At 38.8% G+C, this 19,304-nt stretch overlaps 1 protein-coding gene across 2 annotated transcripts in view; it reads right to left on the bottom strand.

Moving 5' to 3' along the window:
* LOC145987115 (uncharacterized) overlaps positions 1–12,772 on the bottom strand; it is a 29,350-nt gene extending 16,578 nt beyond the window's left edge. Inside the window, exon 1 of one of the 2 annotated variants that reach the window (XM_083121597.1) lies at positions 12,660–12,772. Coding sequence is in view for 1 of the 2 variants with exons in the window: in XM_083121596.1 (XP_082977722.1) it covers positions 11,145–11,169 (25 nt within the window). In the remaining variant the exon portion in view is untranslated. Of the gene's footprint in view, positions 1–11,144; positions 11,185–12,659 lie in introns of those variants that run through there. The other variant, XM_083121596.1, reaches the window with a different exon arrangement.
* Between the last annotated feature and the right edge of the window lie 6,532 nt (positions 12,773–19,304).

Below are 19,304 nucleotides of genomic sequence, written 5' to 3'. Positions count from 1 at the left end.
GTGGTTTTTTGCTATCCTTATACACTGTGGCATAAAGGAAACTTAGTACCCCCAAATTATACGGAATTCTTGACTGGCCCATAAACTACAGTATAAAGAGAAGAGTAGAGGTGACGACTTCGTTCAGCTCTGGAGAAAGCCTAGTCCTAAAACCAATCATAGGAAACACTGGCACCTCGAGCTCTGAAGAAGGAGCAGTGTCTAAAGGTTCTTCCAGAAGATAAAGGAAATGCGAACAGTAATAATGGATACAGCTGAACTTAATCCAAAAATAATTAAGGTTGTAGATACAGAAGAGATAACTGCCGGAATGTAAACAAGGATCCCACAACCAGCATTGGAAGAAAGTTGCCCGCACCGTGAAGTTCGGAAAGAACGTAGCAGACTCAACAAGAAAGGTTCCAAAACAGCACTACAGAAAAGCGAACCTGTCCCCCGATGGTGCAGTGGTAGCGTCCTTGCCTTGCAATCAAGGGATTACGGGTTTGATACCCGGTGGAGGTGCATAGTGGTTCGGATCCAACTTTAAACTGTATGTCCATTCCCGATTAGCCTTACTGTGCATAAAGTGGACTTAAAACATCAAATCAATTAATCAAATCAAACGGAAAAACACATCTCTATGGATTACCCAAAATATACAAACCAAAAACATCTCTTGTTCGATAGTTAGCTCTATAGGCTCCCAACACATGCACTACAAATAATCACCCGCATAGTCGTAGCCAGGCATGGGCTTGCCCCGTCTTGACCCCTCCCGAAATTCTGCAAAATTATGCTAGTCTACAATGCAATTGTACACAAGTAGCTTTTTCTTCCTTTTACAGAATTTGTGGTGATTTGGGGGTTGTTTGATTCTTGCTTGTTTTCATGTCATGCAAGGGTATGCAGCTTATGCCCTGTTTTTCAGGACTTCATTTTTCACATTCGCAATAACATCAAGACCAACAATGTTATGCCTGAAATTCTTTATAAGTGGATAAACTAATTTGGAATAGTTGATTAGTAAGTGAAAGTAAAGTGCTCCCCTATGCTTTGCACCACGCCATGAAGCCGTATAAGGGGTGTAGGGTTACGGCCCCACACTTTCGTGATCTTGGTCGATGGTGATGCGATCATCACCACGCCCCTGGCCGCCTTTACCCTCCAGAGTTTCCTCCAGGTACCCACTTTATACGACGCTGGGTGGTCGCCGGAGCCACTTGAACAGGTTGAAAAAGTACCGGTTCTTCCCCGCCGCGGATCGAGATTAGAGTGCCGAATTTCTAGTAAATCACAGGACGGCCGGCCATCAGCTAAAGGAATTGCTCACCCGAAGACGAGAGAAGAGGTGTTTTCCCGAAACGACACACTAGACCATAAATAATGTCAACATTGCATGGTCATTATCACCAACATTCAGGGTATCATCCTTTCCTGCATCCTTAGAAAAACCGATGCAGAGAGTGGACATGACCCAGATACTGCGATTAAACGTTATCAAATAAACGAACGAGATTTTGATGAAAAGATTCTCGCGGGATATTGACAAATAGAAGCTTTCGAGAGTTAACGTCACTCTCATCTTCAGGGTATCTTTTACCCAAAGATGAGAGTGACGTTAGATCTCTAAAGCTTGGAAACCTTTTTTGAACTCACCTGGCCGATAGCCCGAGAGAATCTATTCATCATTCATCGCTAGGAAAGCTTCAAGAAAGGTTTTTTTAAAATAAATTAATCAGTAGTAATTTATCCACATTGAATCGCTTATGTTCTGATCTGTTTGGTTCTAACTTTACCTTTACTCACTCCCCACTTAAAAAAAGGCCTTACACTTCTCCAAAATTGAAAACTCTCAATAAACATCGATCATTTTTTACAACATGTACCACCTGCAAATTGAAAAGCAGCAAGAAGACAACGACAATCAGGGACGTCGTTAGGGGGGGCACTGGCCCCCCGAAACGTTCACGTGGCCCCGGCAAACTGTTCTACATTTGCTGAAAATTTTACTTTCATGACAAATATTGCAAAATAATTTTTCAGTAATTTTTTCTTTCAGTTAGAAACACTGTTCTTGAGTGGGACGAACCCAAAACCACATTTCTTTCTCGTTTTCCTGGTTCTAGCTATAGTGGATGTCAGTGTAGGAACCTAGAACTTCGTTGTTTCTCGAAATTTTGAGGGAGCGGTCTTTCCACCCCTAGCAGTCGCAGGTCAACAACAGGCAGGCAGGGTTGGGCGTTGAGTGTTGTCGTTACGTCCAAACAGTGTTTTGAGCTTGAGTAGATTGAAGAACGACCGCTTGTGCAGCGGTAAACCACATATATGCAAACATATACAACTGATCCCGAATCAGAGCGCAATACACGCTAAATAAGTATGATGGTGGCAGGATGCCTCATATCTCCGAGTAAGTAGTATTATTCGCACCAAATATCTATTCTACTATTAAAACAGTCTAAAACACGCAACGTGTTAAAAGTAATTATCTTCACAAACTGTACGATTTCTCGAGTCGCATATTTTTCTCGATATCGTGAAGACCGATTTTGAGAATCCTCCTTAACAAACGATGCCTCCCCGATTGCGTAGTGATAGCGTTGTTGTCTTGTAATCGAGGGGTCCCGGGTTCGGTACATGGGTGCAGGTACACAGTGGTCCGGATCTTACATTAAACTGTAGGTTTAGTCCCGATTAACCTTACTGTGCATATAGTGGACTTAAAACACCAACTACACTCAACTCCTTAACAAACTTTTCGAAGAATCGAAAATTTAAACAAGAACAAGTAAGTACAATTTTGTAATTTTGAAATAAATTATTATTATTATTATTATTATTATTATTATTATTTTGGGTATTATTGGTTCGTATGAATCTGCCTCACACAGTAAGCTTATTTTTTTGAGTCAAGTACAACCCTTGAAATAAGTCACTGGAAAGACATGTGAGGTTGCACATATATTTAAGCATCTATAAAAAAATAATAACCCGTGGTTCGACAGCCCTGGAAGGGCTTTGGCCTATCTCCCGACTGCCAGTCTCCCTCCCACAATCCTACCTAGAGGTGTGGAGATCTTTAACCAGTATTTGACTGACGTGTGGTCAGCACGTCGAACCCCCAACCGTTATAGGGGATATCCGTAAATAATAATTATATTCTTGTGGTAAGGAGTCGTTGTCATTTAACAAACTTTATTGATTTATTCCATCAGCATTATTTAAAATGTAGTGCCATACTGAACTTAACAACTTAACAAAGGCACATTAATTGCTAAATTAGGCATTTTCCTTGTGTTGCAGAGCAGGTTCAGCTTTTGCAGTATTGCAATGTTTTACACATTCCGTTCGAAGAATTTTGAGAATATTGATGTTTTGTTAGAGGGACCACCCCCGAATAAATATGTGTGGATGTTTTACAGGTTTCATCGTATTTAAGAAGGTAATTTTCCGGTGCAACTTTCCTCCGTACAACATGTCTTTTGCCACTCAAGCTGAAGAGTCGATTCATAGGTGCAACGACCTTGGCAGAAAGAAACTCTGATTGGCACCATGTTGACAGAAGACTCAAGAAGTCCCGCAAACGACAGAACTCGAACCGCTTGGATCCTACGGTGACATGCACTTTGGTTGAAAACAAACGGATGCATTGGTAGGAAATGCAGTGATTTTATGGGCCGTCCCTTTCTGGGAAGTCGGGGACCTTTTGAAAACGCACTTTCCCTTCATGCACACCAGGGGGCCTAAGCCAGGTCACCCCTTCCCACAAAATCTTCTCTTCATCTCGCTCTGGTTATCGGCCGCGCCGAAAATCACTGCAGGTAGCTAGGACTTTCTGGGTTAATTACTTTATGGTTCAGCATGGACATTGGCTTTTCAAATTGCAAGAGACAAAATTCTACTGTTTGTCCCTTTTCTGGCGGGAGATGAATGACAAAGATGTCGCGGTTCCTTCAGGTTCCCACACTCAACCCTTGTGCTCATAACCTGCAATGAAGGGAAAGGCCATAATAAGCCTTTGTAATGCACCGACTTCCTTGGTAACTTTCCACTCATTTTCAAGAAACATCTGCTTCTTTTTGCCCTACTGTGTTGATTGGTCGACAATTGATGACTGTCAGCTAGTTCGAAGAACAGTTTAATCCTAGAAGTGGTTTTATAGTGTAGTGATGCGATCATTACTGGATCCTTTTTTATGTTATAAATTGTGTATGCCTATGTCTATGTCCTGTACGTTTGAGTTCTTGGCCGTTGGGGAGCGGTAAGTTTCCAGTAACGGTTTAGGTCATTAGCGCCCCGCTAAAGGAAGGGAAGGCAGCAGTCGGCCTCAGATGTTTTGGTGCGATACGGCGAGGTAAAGAGGTGTCTCTTCTCTATGGGGCGAAACGAAGACTTTTCTTGATAATATGAATAGGCGGATACTTTAACTTTCTCTCTTTCTTTTAGTACACACACTTGCTCTTTTCACATTATTCCAATAGTTTATTTCATGTGGGAAACCGGGTACACAGCACACATACCTTCAGCCACCTTTTTTGGTACTGAGGGTTATATTTTTTTTTACTCGTGGAGCCAGTGGCTACGCGAGTCTACACACTCTCTTCGGGAAGGGAGGACAGGGTACACCGGAATGTAATGTTGTGAATAACGGCCAAGAATTAACTTCTGTAAATATAATATGAATAAACCTATATATATCTAAAAGGAAATGGGCGTTAAGTTGTAATTTGAAGAGGTACGTGTCTATTGCCTAAACTAGCATCCACAGAACTTCAGGTACTGCAAGTTTTGAACCTCGGGACAAGGATTCAAAAATGTATGGTTGTGTATATTGTGTATGTTGCTGAGAATCAGCTTAAAAACACAAAATATACCGCTACAATAGTTAGCTTCTGTAAACGTGAGATTCCGGTAGGATCACGGAGTGCTTGAGATCTCATTTTCATGCATTGCGAGTGAAATTTCGATTGATTTGGTTCATTTTACTTTGCTCTTCTGCCACATTTGGCTAATTGCGAAGATGGGGATGAGTGATATGATTAAATTGATCAATGGACACTCACAAACACCCATGCTCAGTCCGGAATTCGAACCCGGCACACCTGGCATCGTAGAACAATGTGCTAACCACTCCGCCACGGGGGTAGGCGAAGTGAAATTTCGAGTGTGAAGGTGCCAGCTCGTTTTCCTCTCAAAAAATTGAAGTAGGATCGACTGATCGACCAAATGTCCAACACATTGACTTTCTAAATTGGTGTCCGACTACCACACAGGAGACCGGGTTTGACTCTCAGGGCGGTGAAGAATAAATCACATTTCAATTAAGGAAGGAAACGAGGTATGTAGTCAACTTTATATAGTAGTGTGAATGCTCTAGAAATAATGTTTCAAAATTCTGCATATTTTGTGATTTTTCTTCATTTAGCCATCACTGGGGATGTCAAAGGTACATCTACCCATAACTTCTATGGGTTTTATTGGGTTCCGTTGCAGGACCGGAACCTCTCTTCTCGCACAATTTAAATTCGGTCCTAGTAGTGTATTGTTCCATTAAAAAAAGGGTACTGGATCATATTTAAATTGATCCGGAAAATATTCCTGCGCCAAATTTTAATGGACATTTCCACTCAATTTTTTTTACAAGAATTTTAAAAACTACACCCTGGAAAAATGACCCCTGCAAGTTCTCGCGTTTCTCTGCGTCCAGTTTAAGGCAGAAACGAGACTTCCAAAGTTGCGAGGCTAGCGTTGCGCTGAAAACACGCCGCCGCCATGTTACTACGTCACTCCTTAGGGAGAGCTCGTTTGTCGTCTGCTTCGAGCGTCCAGTTCCGGATGGGTAGCCCACGGTGAGCGAACACGTGCAGCAGTTTTACAAATCTGTACCGATTTAAATAATGGAAGAAGGAGCGATAGCAGAAAGGAAAGCTATGCTTTGTAATGATCATTCTTCTATGAAATATCCGTGCTGCTCACGTGCAAGATAAATGAAAGGGTTCAGCTGCGTGTTTGTTCTCAGGCCATACGAAAAATATTGCTTATAAAATTGGTTGCTGACCAGACACTCAAAAATATTTTTTAAACTTATATTTATCGATATTTACCGTAACCTATGTAGTGCAAAATAGGAATTTTCACATTCTTCAGTTTGTGTTCCATTTCTGTTGCGCAAATTATGATCAAATATTTTTGTGCAGATAAGAGAAAATACACTGAGAAGATTACATTAGTTGCACAGTACATATCTATACTTAGTTTATGTATAATTATTACAAGGAAATAATGTGTATAACCATGGGCGTATTTAAGGGGGATTCAACGGGTCCAACCCCCTCTTTTTTTGTTCACTAAAATTACCAGTTTCCTTGTTCTATCCGCTTGTTCATAAAAAAATCCTTCGGACTTATTTCATTCTCTTAAATTAGAGACGTATAGGACGGGATACGGATGGGAAGGAAATTTCGTAATTCCACACACCAGATGGGACTGCAGACCAATATCTGCAATTTCCTGATAGTTTCGGAATTTCTGCGATAAGAAACTGCATTGAGACTGTCAAATCACTTATCTTCCCCTCCCTCTAATCATATTAAAGAAATTTGGTTCTTAAAAACGTAGTGACACAAGATGAACAGAAAAGTATCAATACTTCGTGACTACAAACACACAACTTTGTCGGGTCCAACATCCCCTCCCCCCATGCTCCCCAACAAGCTTCCCGCCAGCAGTGTCCTGGATTTTCACTTACGAAATACAGCAACCCTAATCATACCAAAAGTTGATCCATCCCTCCCCCCCGTGAACTATATATACGCCCATGTGTATAACAATATCCCATACTGAAATGGTACTATATAATTATTTTGAATTTTGTACTGCGAAAAAAGCCGCCTCATCTCGTTACCCCGAACGTATTAATTGGTTGGTTCACAACTTCACCACTAAGGAACCTATCGAGACGAGACATGACAGCCTTGGTCTCGTTCTCGTTGAGAGTTGTAAATGTCTGTCTCGTGTTTATTTGTAAATGTCTCATTGACAGTCTCGTCTCAATTTATAAACATCCGTCTCGGTTTGGGAGGGCAATTCTCGTTCTCGTCTCAAGTCTAGAAAAATATAGAATTAACAACGTATGCAAAGGCTTATCATTATAAATACAAAAAAACCTTTCCTAATATATATATGTATATATATATATATTATTTTTATTATTTTTTTTGACTCCGTTTCGACGGCACAGTCCTCGAAACTAAATATTATCCTGCTTATATATGCAAACCAAACTGCAGATTCAGAATTACCAGGAATGAACTGGCGTTGTAATTATTATACACAAAATTCATGATTTATCTGAGGAAGTCGCATGTTCCAGGTTTGACTCTCGACCTGGGCATGACTGTTTCCTTGTGAGTGACATTTCATTGAACTGGAAATTGTTACATGGGAGGATGTTTGCTCTAGACTTTGGGGACACCTAGGGGATGCTTCTATTGTTAATGTTAGTGTTGCTCACGAGACAAGGCATGTTCCGTCTCGTCTCATAAAAGGAGATGGGACAAGTGAATGATTTCGAAATGAGATGGGACAGAAGCAAAAGTTCGTCTCTTATCATGGCAGGTTGGGTGATACTTAGATTGTGCAGTTGGTGGTAGTGTGTGTGTGTGTGTGTGGGGGGGGGGGTGTACTCCTGCACCCCGACTTCGAATACTGCTTGTAGTTATTCATCTTCATTGTAGCGATTAGCCAAAAGTGGGAAGAAATGTGATGTTAGAGATGATACATAATAAATTAACCATGCGTTCTCATAGTTGCGGTTAAACAAAGTGAACGGAAAAGCGACGTAAAAGTAGGCTGAATACAAAAATTTGCAATATATATATATTAACTGAAGAAAACTGTCATTTACTGCAGGAAATTTAAAAAACTCACCGTACCTTTTTATACCGTATTACCTCTTATATTGCAGAAATTGGCGTGTAAACCAGTGTGTTCTAAAAGTATTATCTTAAAATTTGTGAAGAAAATATTATGACGAAAATAATTGTAATTCCAGAAAAGGCATTCCTATAACATTAAGTTATTGCCAGTCAGAACTAACCTATGTATTCGCAACGAACAAGGCTGTTCACGTGTTCAGCCATTGACTGTTACAAGGTTTGCTTTGTCACCCTAATGAGAAAACCCTCTACCGAGTGGCTGAATTATAATAAATACTACTATACTGCTAGGGCATAATTCATCTCCAAGAAATGGAGCACAGATTTTTGCACTGGAAGTTGTAAGATACTTGTTTTACACAGTAACAAGTGAATTTTCTGTCGCTTCCGCGGCTCATGCTAAGTTGAGCGGACGAGCAGAAGCCCCGCCTGCACGCATTTCTAAGTGATGACGTCAGAGAACCTCCTGTCTGTGGAGAGGACGTTTTCAAATCCGTGACGTAGTAGGTGAATTTCAGCGGTGTTTGAAGGCGTGTTTCTCGAGAACCGAAATAAATATCGCCGAGATATTTTGCACATCTCATGTTTGTGTCATTATCTGTAAAATGAATGGATTTAAAACGTTTTTCATGTCAAAGTGGAAATGTCCATTGATCCTGGAAAAAAAGGTTCTTGGACAGTGTTTAAATTCAGCCCAAAAAAGGTTCCTGGAATGTATTTAAATTTTACCGAAAAAAGAGTTCCTGCACCGTATTTAAATTCATACGGAAAAAAGGTTCCTGGACCGAATTGAGGCCTAGAACCCATTTACTCTTCCTGATTTTCTCTCCCGGATGGGAAATGAATTTACTTACAATAATTGGACCATTAACAACCCTGGGATTGTTAAAGATCAGGGAACGCATACACTCTAATTTGTTCTATAGGATTCCGTTATAGGACCGGAACCTTTTCTCTCGCACAATCTAAATTCGTACCAAGTTGCGAATTGTTTCATTTCAATACGGAACTTTGACCCTATTTAAACTGATCCGGAAAAAAATGTTCCTTGACCGTATTTAAATTCTTCAGGAAATAAGGATCCTGGACCGAAGTTAAATTCATCTGGAAAATAATTCATAGACCAAATTGAAAACGTTATAAATGAAAAGGTTCCTTACGGTCCAGAACCCATTTACGCTTGCTGATTTTCTCTCCTGGATGGGAATTGAATTTATTTAATATTCCTGGACCTTTAGCAACTCTGGCCTCCACCCGCAAATGCAGACGCTGTGGCTGCTGCTTAGTGCTTAGGCGGGAAAGTTGACTAGACATACAAATACAATTAATCCAAAGTTATATAGCGAATAATAGTTACTTACATAGCCTAATAATATCATGAAATGGAGAGCCAAATTACTTATCAAGCATTTTCTGTTATTTGCCTATCCTAGTGGGAGCGAAAATCTTTTTGCCTTGCTGGTGAACTCGGTTCTTGCAAATTCAAGATGGCATTTCTAATTTTCATTTCTATTTGGGCCGACAACTCCGTGGTGGAGTGGTTAGCAGGTTACGCTACGAAGCAGATTGTCCCGTGTTCGAATCCCGGCCTGAGAATGTGTCTTCTTCGTGATGGTCCTTTCATCAAGTTAATCTTAACTCAATCTCATCTTCACGATTAGCCAAAAAGTGTCAGAAAAGTGAAGTTAAATGGACCAAGTCAATCAATAATTTCTATTTCGTTATTTTACGCCGCTTTCTCCCTCTTGTGTTAAATGCGACGATGAGACTGAATGATGATCCGAAGGAATAACGATGCGAGACATGATGTAACCACACCTGTCCAAGGTCCGAACCTTGGACCTCTGGTTTCGTGGTGCGTCATGCTCATGCTTCGGGAGTGGAATCCTTTGAATGAAAAACTATAAACCTAGGGTGAATGAAAACAACATTGAACTGTGCAAAAAAGCCATGTTTAGGTCCTCTAATGAAAACTACAGTTATTCAGTAAAATTAATTTTGAAGGACAAAGCCTCCGAAGTGTTTTTCCAGTTGGTGACGCATGGTCATCACATCGAGTCCCATCTAGTTTTGAGAGTGGAATTCGCTCACATATTGATTTCAAGTAGCTTCTCAATTGTCCTCACGATGTTGGGCCATCACAGAAATTTTGGAGTTTCTACCAGTGATCGAACCTTCAAAGACTAGGGCGCAATAATTTGAGCGCGCGAGAATTTTGTTGTTTCTATTGCCATCATATATTCAGTTTTGCACGCGCAAAGATGATTACTTTTAAGAAACTACTAGATGTGTGCATAAAATTTCATATATATCGTCATCATTCTCCAATGTGTACAGTACGACGCCACAAAAGACTCGTGCATGTCCCATAGACTAGTGGTTAAGGGTGTCGCCTTGCACTAAAGGCCGCCGGATTCGATTCTGGTATAAACAATATACATGGGATGTCTATCTTGAACTCATTACACAAACATTTCATTTTCGCACCGTTGTCATACTTGTACGTACACCTGATATCTAAACCCACGGAAGAGGGTTTTCTCTACTTCTCAGTTTTCTTCGAGCAAATTTACAAATCTAAGGAGTAAGGACTAATGACATTGTTCTTGGTGTCTTAAAAATGTTAAGAGAAAATACATGGATTTTTAAAGACTGTCTAGATGCCATTAAGTTAATAAGTTCATTCTGCATTTAGATTCCCGAATAATGGCCATGGATTTCGCGAGTCTATATCCGTAATTTTTGGGGGGCTACAGGAGAAAATAATGTTCTCTTCCAACAAGATTTTATATATATATATATATATATATATATATATATATATATATACAGTATATATACATACATACTGTACATATACTTATGTAGGCCTATATGGTATATTAATAGTTTGTTAGTTTTTAATGGTTTGATAGAAAAAAATCTTAAGTTTTGGGCCCCCCCCCGAACTGATCAACCTAGCTACGTCCCTGACGACAATAATTTGGTTGTATTAGCAGGCTTCGGAAATGGGGTGCATTGTGAACGAGTCTCTCAATGGCAAATGAAATATCTATATACATATGTGTATGTATGTATGTATATATATATAGGCTATTGTACAAATTGTACAATATATATATATATATATATATATATAATGTACTGTGCCCCTGCAATAATTTGAAAGTACGATTTAATATTATGCTTAGAGTTAAAAAGTAATCAGATATTATATTAACTTACTTGTCTTTATAGCAGCAAATAACATGTTCAGTTTTGCAGACATAAACAGTCACAAATGCACTCAACTTGAGTTACAAACACATGCTAAAGTTAATTCTTCTATTTAATCATAAGCAAACGAAGATTAATTTTGTGTACCTATTTCTATCTATTGCAAACAAGATAAGTGTTGTTATACAGGAAGGGAGAAACTCCTTAACCTTGGTCAATGCCCCCGCTTTACAGCTTCACCTAAACAAAAGGAAAATTTTGGTGCCTTAATCTAATATGTATCTCATCACACGTGATATTTAGGGGTATATTAGGGTACATTTATGCTTCAGCTTGGCTGGTCTCATATTGGAAGATATACAAACATATAACAGGTCTTGAGACTTGCTATGATCATTATGATGCACCAGTGCTGCGATTCTAAAGAGACAAATTACAGCGGAATATTTATTTTTAAGTTTTTGGTTGACTTAACTAACGTCTCTTAATTGCACCAATTAGTTGGCCGCGGGAAGCGATGGTCATCTGACAATGATGACAGCGATTCATTGCGACAAACAAAGAGAACAGAAGGTATGGACTGTAACCTTGAATTGAATAACGGCCTCGGTTAGGATAATTTAACCATTTTTATAAAGAATATAAGAAATTTTTAGACAACTTTTATAACAATCCTTCTCACATATATCATGACAGCTAATTTTAAAATTTATTGACTGACTCAGATGCTATGACGAACGGTGCTAAGCATCCAATCATTATTTCCATCTAATCAAGGGCTCCCGAGTTCGATTCCCGCTGGAGGTACATAGTGGTTCGGGTACCACTTTAAACTGTAGGTCCAGTCCCTATTAGCCTTGCTGTGCATAGGGTGGACTTAAAACACCAAGTCAATCAATCAGTAAATCATTATTTCCATCTAATCATCATATTATTCTTATTTTCCTGTAGTTTACGGTTATTACAAGCATAAGAAAACAGTTTTTCGTTGTGACGTTTCAGGAGAACACACGCTCCCTTCATCAGACATGTATTTTAATTTTGACTAAAGATACAGTTATAACAATGATTAGCAATTTTTTAAACAAAAATAATCCGTTATATAATGCATGTTGTAACATAGCAACTTAACTGTGAAAAGAAGCAGTCTGTTTTATTTTTATTTCAGATAAAAATATTTTGATCTCATTATTTTTTATTTAAAATTATGAATCTTAAATATCATCAGGTAATTCAAAGTCATCATTGTTTTCACAAAGTCTCTTGATGTTTTCTGTTACATTAAATTTTAAAGATGGTGGCTTATTCCATTTGTGAAAAAGAAAACTCCATACTGGATCTATGGTACCATTTTCATTATTTAATTTATGTCTTATGTCATATGTAAATGTCTTATGCTTGTAATAACCGTAAACTACAGGAAAATAATTCTACAATGCAAGCAATGCGTACATACAAGAAAAACTAATATTATTCTTATATTTGCATTTACACTTTCAATCTACAAAATAGAATTTACCAAACCTTAATCTGAAAACCAGAAATTAAAAATTTCAGTTAATGTCTACTGGAATTATTTACAAACTACAACGTTGTATTATTGAGCTAACGAGCTAACATAGCATGCTATAAAAAACCATTGTCACTAACATACAGAGATGGATTATTTCAGAGGGGGCCACTCCGCGAGTTGCACGTTATTGGCTAGAGCTTGTGACGTCACCAAGCGGACACGAGCAGAAGAAAGCTATGCGTCGAATGTAGCAGATGGCCCATGAAACGCTGTGTTTTCATGCATCTTTTGATATTATACACCAAAGCTGCTAATTTAATTTGACAACAAGAGATCAAATACGCGATAGAAGAATACACTTATTCCGAAACAATGCATAGTTTATTTTTCATACATTATATGCGTGATATCTTGTCCCTGTAGGCTGTAGTCCACTGCCAGCTTTTCTTTCCAGCTAACCTATTGCATTTATTTTAAATGTCTAATTCTAAGGAAAGTTCTTGTCCGGGCATATTCTGATATGACTTTTTACTGAATATCCTGGAATTTTCCTTTAATATTTTTACGCTACTTTTCAGATTCTCCAGTTGATCGCCACGATGAGGATAAATTTGTTTTTGTTATTTAGTGTCTTCTTCCACTTTTGGCTAATCGCGACGAACAGGATGAGTGATGATTAGTTTAAATTGATGAAGGGACACTCGCAGCAGGCACGTATCCAAGGGGGAGCTTAGGGGGCTCGAACCCCCCGAAAGTTTGCGGTTTACGATAGTTAAAATGAGGTTTTTGGTTTCTTGTGGTGTGAAATAAAATAACGTGACGATAATTTAAGGAGAGAAATAATTATCGAGTCAAGTACGTATGCAAGGTGGGAATCAGGGGGCTCCAGCACCCCATTCAGGAAATTACGCTACATAAAATTAGGTTCATGGCTTCTTAAATAATGTGATGATAATTTGAGATAAATAATTTTCGAGCCAAGACACAGAATGTTCTATAACCCTGTTATTGTTAATAGCGCGCACCCAAGGTGGGATCAGGGGGCTTGAGCCCCCCTTAATTTTTTCAGTTTACACTACATAAAATTAGTTTTTTTTTATTTTTTTTATTTGATTTATTTTATTTTACTTCGCGTTTGTTCCTCTTAGCTAATTTACGAAGATGGGAATGAGTGATGAAATGATGAAAATGATAAATGGACATTCACATACAACCATGGCTGAGTGGGATTCGAACCTGGGACCCTTGGCGTCGCAGCGCGATGTGCTAACCACTCAGCCACAGGATCCGGCAAAATTAGGTTTTTGTTTTCTTGAATAGTGTTCCGATAATATACAAGATAGGGAGCGTTCTTGAATAAGAGATGGAGTCGAACTACTGGCAACATTAACGAATCGTTTTATCTGTGGAACGTTCTAGAATATAATGAGGTTAAAATACGCGGCTTCAATTTCCAGATTGATCTGTACAACAGAATCGGTTAATGAGTATTCAAAGGTAAGTGTGATAGTTCATACAGTCGATTAGTGATCAGTCAGTGTCTATTGGTGGCTTTATAAGATCTAGTGATTCGAAAATGAAAAGGACTAAATACCATAAAGTAACGAAGTCTACTACTAGTTCCAGTTCGGGTCCAAAGCAGAAGACATTAACGACAGCGGAATTTCCGGAGCCTCAGTGTCGAGGGCCGAAGAGATCGAAGGTCTCTCTCTAAAGTGAATATTTAAGCAGTAACGGGTATTGGAGCGGTTAATTAAAAAAGAAATAAGCTGCACAGATCAACTGAAAATCAAAGTTTTGAGTGATGAGTTAGTTGTGCCCGGACCAAATTTTCCCAGAATTTTAGAAGAGGAGGGTTATGCATACTATTTTTGGTGGTCAGTCCTCATTTTGCCATCTTTTCCTTTCTTTGACGTTCATTTTTTTAAGGAATACTTGGTCAAATTGGGGTATGACCTCACCAACCCTCCCTTGGGCACGTCACTGGAGATAAATGAGTAAGCATTTAATCATATTGGGAGAAGAAACACTAGATGTGTTGGGATCGGAAGGGTTTTCATTGTGAATTAATTGTTTCGAACTGTATTCGAGAAGACTTACTTTGTTTTGTGCCAATATATAACAAGACTGCGGAAGTTGTGACAGACAATTGTGAACACTTGCGAGTGCTTAGGCCTCAATATGAATAATTTGGTGAGTTTCGGCTTTTATAAGAACTGTAAACATGGGAGGACAAGACACAGTAGTGGTGTTCAGGCTCGAATCAGAGAGAAATATTCGAGAAATTTCTGCGTCCAGTTCGCAGCCCACAGTTTGAGTTTCGCGTCCTCGAGTGGATTGTCCATCCCGTGCGTGTGTAACAGCTTCGTAAAAACACTCGAAGACGCCATAGATGTTTTGATGTCTGATGATAAGAAATGGACAAACACACATACTGAGATGGTTCCGGCACACAATGTTAATGCATGGAAACAGAGGAGTTGAGTGGTAAAAAATGTTCCGATTTCACGTTCTGAATAATTTGGCAGCCTTGAACAGTGGCGACGATTTTGGGGATAGTTGCTCCCCATTTTTTTGCCTTCACACTATGACCTCTTTATGCTAACCCTTGTTTACCAAGGAAGAGAAAGTAAACTTTTCTTGCACCCCCCACTCCCGTTTTGAACCCAATTGCCACCATTGGCCTTAAACATACAATTGTGAGGTTCTATCTATACCCCTTAGAAATATGGTGTTTAGTCCCCCAAGAAAGGAATTCCTGGATACATGCCTGACTGGCAGAGAACACCTATGACCATGCTGGGATTTGAACCGGGAACTTCGGAGGTGAAATCGAAAGTGGACCACTTAACGCCTTCGGCTACCGAGCCGGTGAATGAATTAGATGATGGCTATTGTATAAATGGTGTATTTTCGGGAATCATTCAAATAGCAATATTTCTTCCACATAATATATCCTAGGAACTTCATTCTTGCAGGCTTACTAGGTTCTGGCATGTGGGCCAACAATCTGTGTAGTACTCTGTACTGTTTGTGATCCACATGGATTTGTGATCATCCATTTCATCTACTCACCATTCATTTTCATCTTTGCGATTATACAAAGGGTAAATTATACTTGAAATAAAACAAAAGCAATACAAATACAAAACAAAAATAATGGAACGATTATGCTGTTACGTTTTCCTGTATTTTAGGCACGTCGCATGTATCAGCCAACAGTCAGAGATTGCTTTTCGGTCGAATGATACTTCTAATAATCGGAGGTAAATGCAAGCTGAGAATTATAATTTGATCTCTTATCCACCTGAGTTGAGGATCTAAATTTTTGGATTTTATTTGTAACAATATTTACTACTGCGAGGAATTAAAAAAAACTTACGGCTAATTTCGTCACTGGCTTCCTATTCTGTAATAATTACATTTGTTGTAAGAACATAATACATTAATTTATTTTGTATAAATATTACATTATCCATCGCTTTTCCTAATCAAATCTCATACCATCTCCAACACACACATAAAATGTGTTTTACTAATAATACAGGTAGGTTTGGTTTGAGTTGGTTTCTTAAGTCTACTTTATGAACAGTAAGGCTAATTGGGACTGGACCCACAGTTTAAAGTGGGATCCGAACCACTTTGTGCCTCCACCGAGTATCGAACCCGGGACCCCTTGATTTCAAGGCGATGACGCTACCACTGCGCCATCGGGGAGGACGTGTTCCTTGCATTTTTCTTCCAGACGGCCAAGGGTACTTGCAAAGGGCACAGAGGGGCAATTGCACCCTTCGATTTAAAATTTTATACAAATAAAAATACATTTCGTAAAATTATCTTGCTCGCTTCGCTCACAATTTCTCCTATTCTTATAGTCCAAGTTCAGAGCCATAGCTATATGGGGCGGCGGGAGTCGGCCCTGGGAGCCCCCGTAAAAATATTTGCGCCCTATTAAAACAATTTCTTTCTATGAAACTTAATATCAAATATTAATGATGACATTGTAATCTAAGAAGTCATTGGTCAATCAAGGGATTCCTATTTTTTGTCAGGTGTCGAAACATGTATTTCAACTATAATATAATACAATTCACACAATATTTTGCAAAATGGTTAACGTAACCGGTAGGCAAACATTGTCTGTAGTGATTGAAAAGTCTCTCCCCTTTGAAGGAAATAGAGTCCGTTGTGGACTAAGGGACCCATGCTTTAATGTTTTAGCACGGTCAAAAAAAGTATTACAATTTTTTCCACAATTCATCAAAGTACAGATCCTAACCATTATTATGTAATTAATCCGATTTTGCTTGTACAACACAACACAATGTGTTGTTGGATTCTCGATAGATTCCTTTGTGCGTAAAAAATCTTGCATACTGGAAACTAGAGGGAATCATTATGAAGCATGATTTATAAAGGGCTCCCTTAATCAGTTCTGCAGAGAGGCCCAAAGATGTTGTTAGTCATCAATTAACATTATCGACCTGTAAATATCAAGTAGGGTGAAGGCACATAATGATTCGGATCCCACTTTAAACTGTAGGTCCAGTTCCAATTAGCCTTAGTGTGCATAAAGTGGACTTAAAACACCAAATCAATCAATTACAATATCCAGTAGGTACAGTCCCTATTAGCCTATTTATGTTAAACTTTATATTCTTTGGCAACCTGGAAAGGTAATTATTTAAATATTGCTATTTGATGTTGCTCGAGGTTCTTTTTTTTTGTTCGTTGCAGTTTCAAGATACTATCTCTTTTCTGTTACTTATAGCTTTTGGGGGAGGGGGGCAAGTGCCTCTGTGTACCCTACCATAATATGTGCCAATGCGACACAATATATTAAAAAATTGCCCCCTCTAGGATTGACTTCGCCCCCCCCCCTACAAAGAATTCCTGGCTACGGGCCTGATTGAATAGCTTCTTTGGTCATTATTTACATGACAGCTCTTCTCATTGATTGACGAGAAGATTGAAAAGATGTGCAGGGGAGAAACGCCTGTCCTGTAAGTCGTACATTATATTTTCAGCACAATTTCTCAACAAACGCATATAAAGTAAAGTAGCAGTGCAATTGTTAATTAGTGTTCGTTACCTACGAGCGTTACCCCCACACCCCCTATACGCCTTCATGGCGTAGTGCTAAGCACTGGGGAACACTTTACTTTTTTTACTTTACTTTTACCTACGAGATGTTCAAAGTATTATTTTCGCGGACGATGTTTCAACTTCAAAGCTAATAAATCTTATCTTGCACTCAATATTCAATGAAGCAATACTTAGAAACTGAGTTCCGATTGTGTAAAGTTTTTTGAAAGTTGCATACGTGATGATACGGAAGGCGAGTGTGGAAGATAAGGCCGGAGGCGCAACCACAAATTTTTATCTGGAGGGAGAAAGTACCAGGATAAACGTACCAATAATAATAATAATAGTAATAATAATAACATTAATAATGGCATTATTATTACTAGTGGTAGTAGTAGTAGTATCAAAGACGTTATTATCCTCATAAATTACGCAAAAGGGAGGTAGATGTCTGTGCTAAAGCATTTATTTGGAACAAACGATTTGAAATATTTTTTCAACACCAGAAATTTTACATTAGCTAATAATTGAAAACAAGCACACAAACTGATTTTTGAATGGCAGAAAATGAATGATAAATGCATGCCTAAGATATTATTTGTACATATAACATGTATAACTTTCATATGTTTTACACATATGCAACATGGAGCGACATAAAATAAGAAAATACATATACAAGATGCTAACACTAAATTATGTACGTATTCAAAGTTTTTTCATTACATATATACAAAACATATTATTTAAATACATCACATTACAAAAAACAATTATATTGCGAGCGAAGCGAGAATGAAAAATTTTTGATCCAATTTTTGCAATTTAAAACAATATTGATTTAATAAGGAACAAATAATATCACATGGCGCCAAGGCATTCTCTCTTTCACATTTTTTTTTAAATTAGATTATTTGGCGCCCATGGCCGACTCCCGACGCCCCCTAGCTATGTCTCTGAACTTGACAAGACTGAGAAAAGCTGGCACTGCAAGCAAAGCGAGCAAGAAAATTTTACGAAATGTATTTTTATTTGTATAAAATTTTAAATAGAAGGGGGCAATTTCTCCTCTGTGCCCCCTGCAGGTGCCTTTGGCCATCAATGCCCCCCCCTAGAATTGACTTCCGTCGAAGGTTGGGGACAATGCCCCTGCCCTCCCCTGTGGTTGCACCACTGAGTAAGTCCGAAATTTGGAGGAACAAATTGAATCAATCCTGCTACAGCAACTTTTTGGGAAGCGATGATCACTTTATTCCAGGCGATTTTCTTCTATTATTATTGCACGTGGCAAGAGCACAAACAGGTTGATTTGTTCTCATTCTACCGGCATTCAAGTAAAATTGTGTATAAGTAAATAATCGACCCATTTATCTCAAGCTTCCGTATACGATAACGAAGTAAGTTCCATTCTGTCCTCTTATTGACGTCATAGCGCGCACAGAATCATGGGAAAAATCTCGGAACCTCGGGAATGGCCTACCTACCAAGGTTCATGGCTGCAGCAACACACAGGCCTTCCATCTGTCCCTATCCTGAGCAAGATCTATATACTCTTTCCCATCCCTACCAAT

Source organism: Lepisma saccharinum, chromosome 4 (genome assembly GCF_977018435.1).
Source record: "Lepisma saccharinum chromosome 4, izLepSacc3.1, whole genome shotgun sequence".
Lineage (NCBI taxonomy): Eukaryota > Metazoa > Arthropoda > Insecta > Zygentoma > Lepismatidae > Lepisma > Lepisma saccharinum.
The sequence above is the reverse complement of the archived record's forward strand: the minus strand, read 5'-3'. Positions and strand labels throughout refer to the sequence as shown.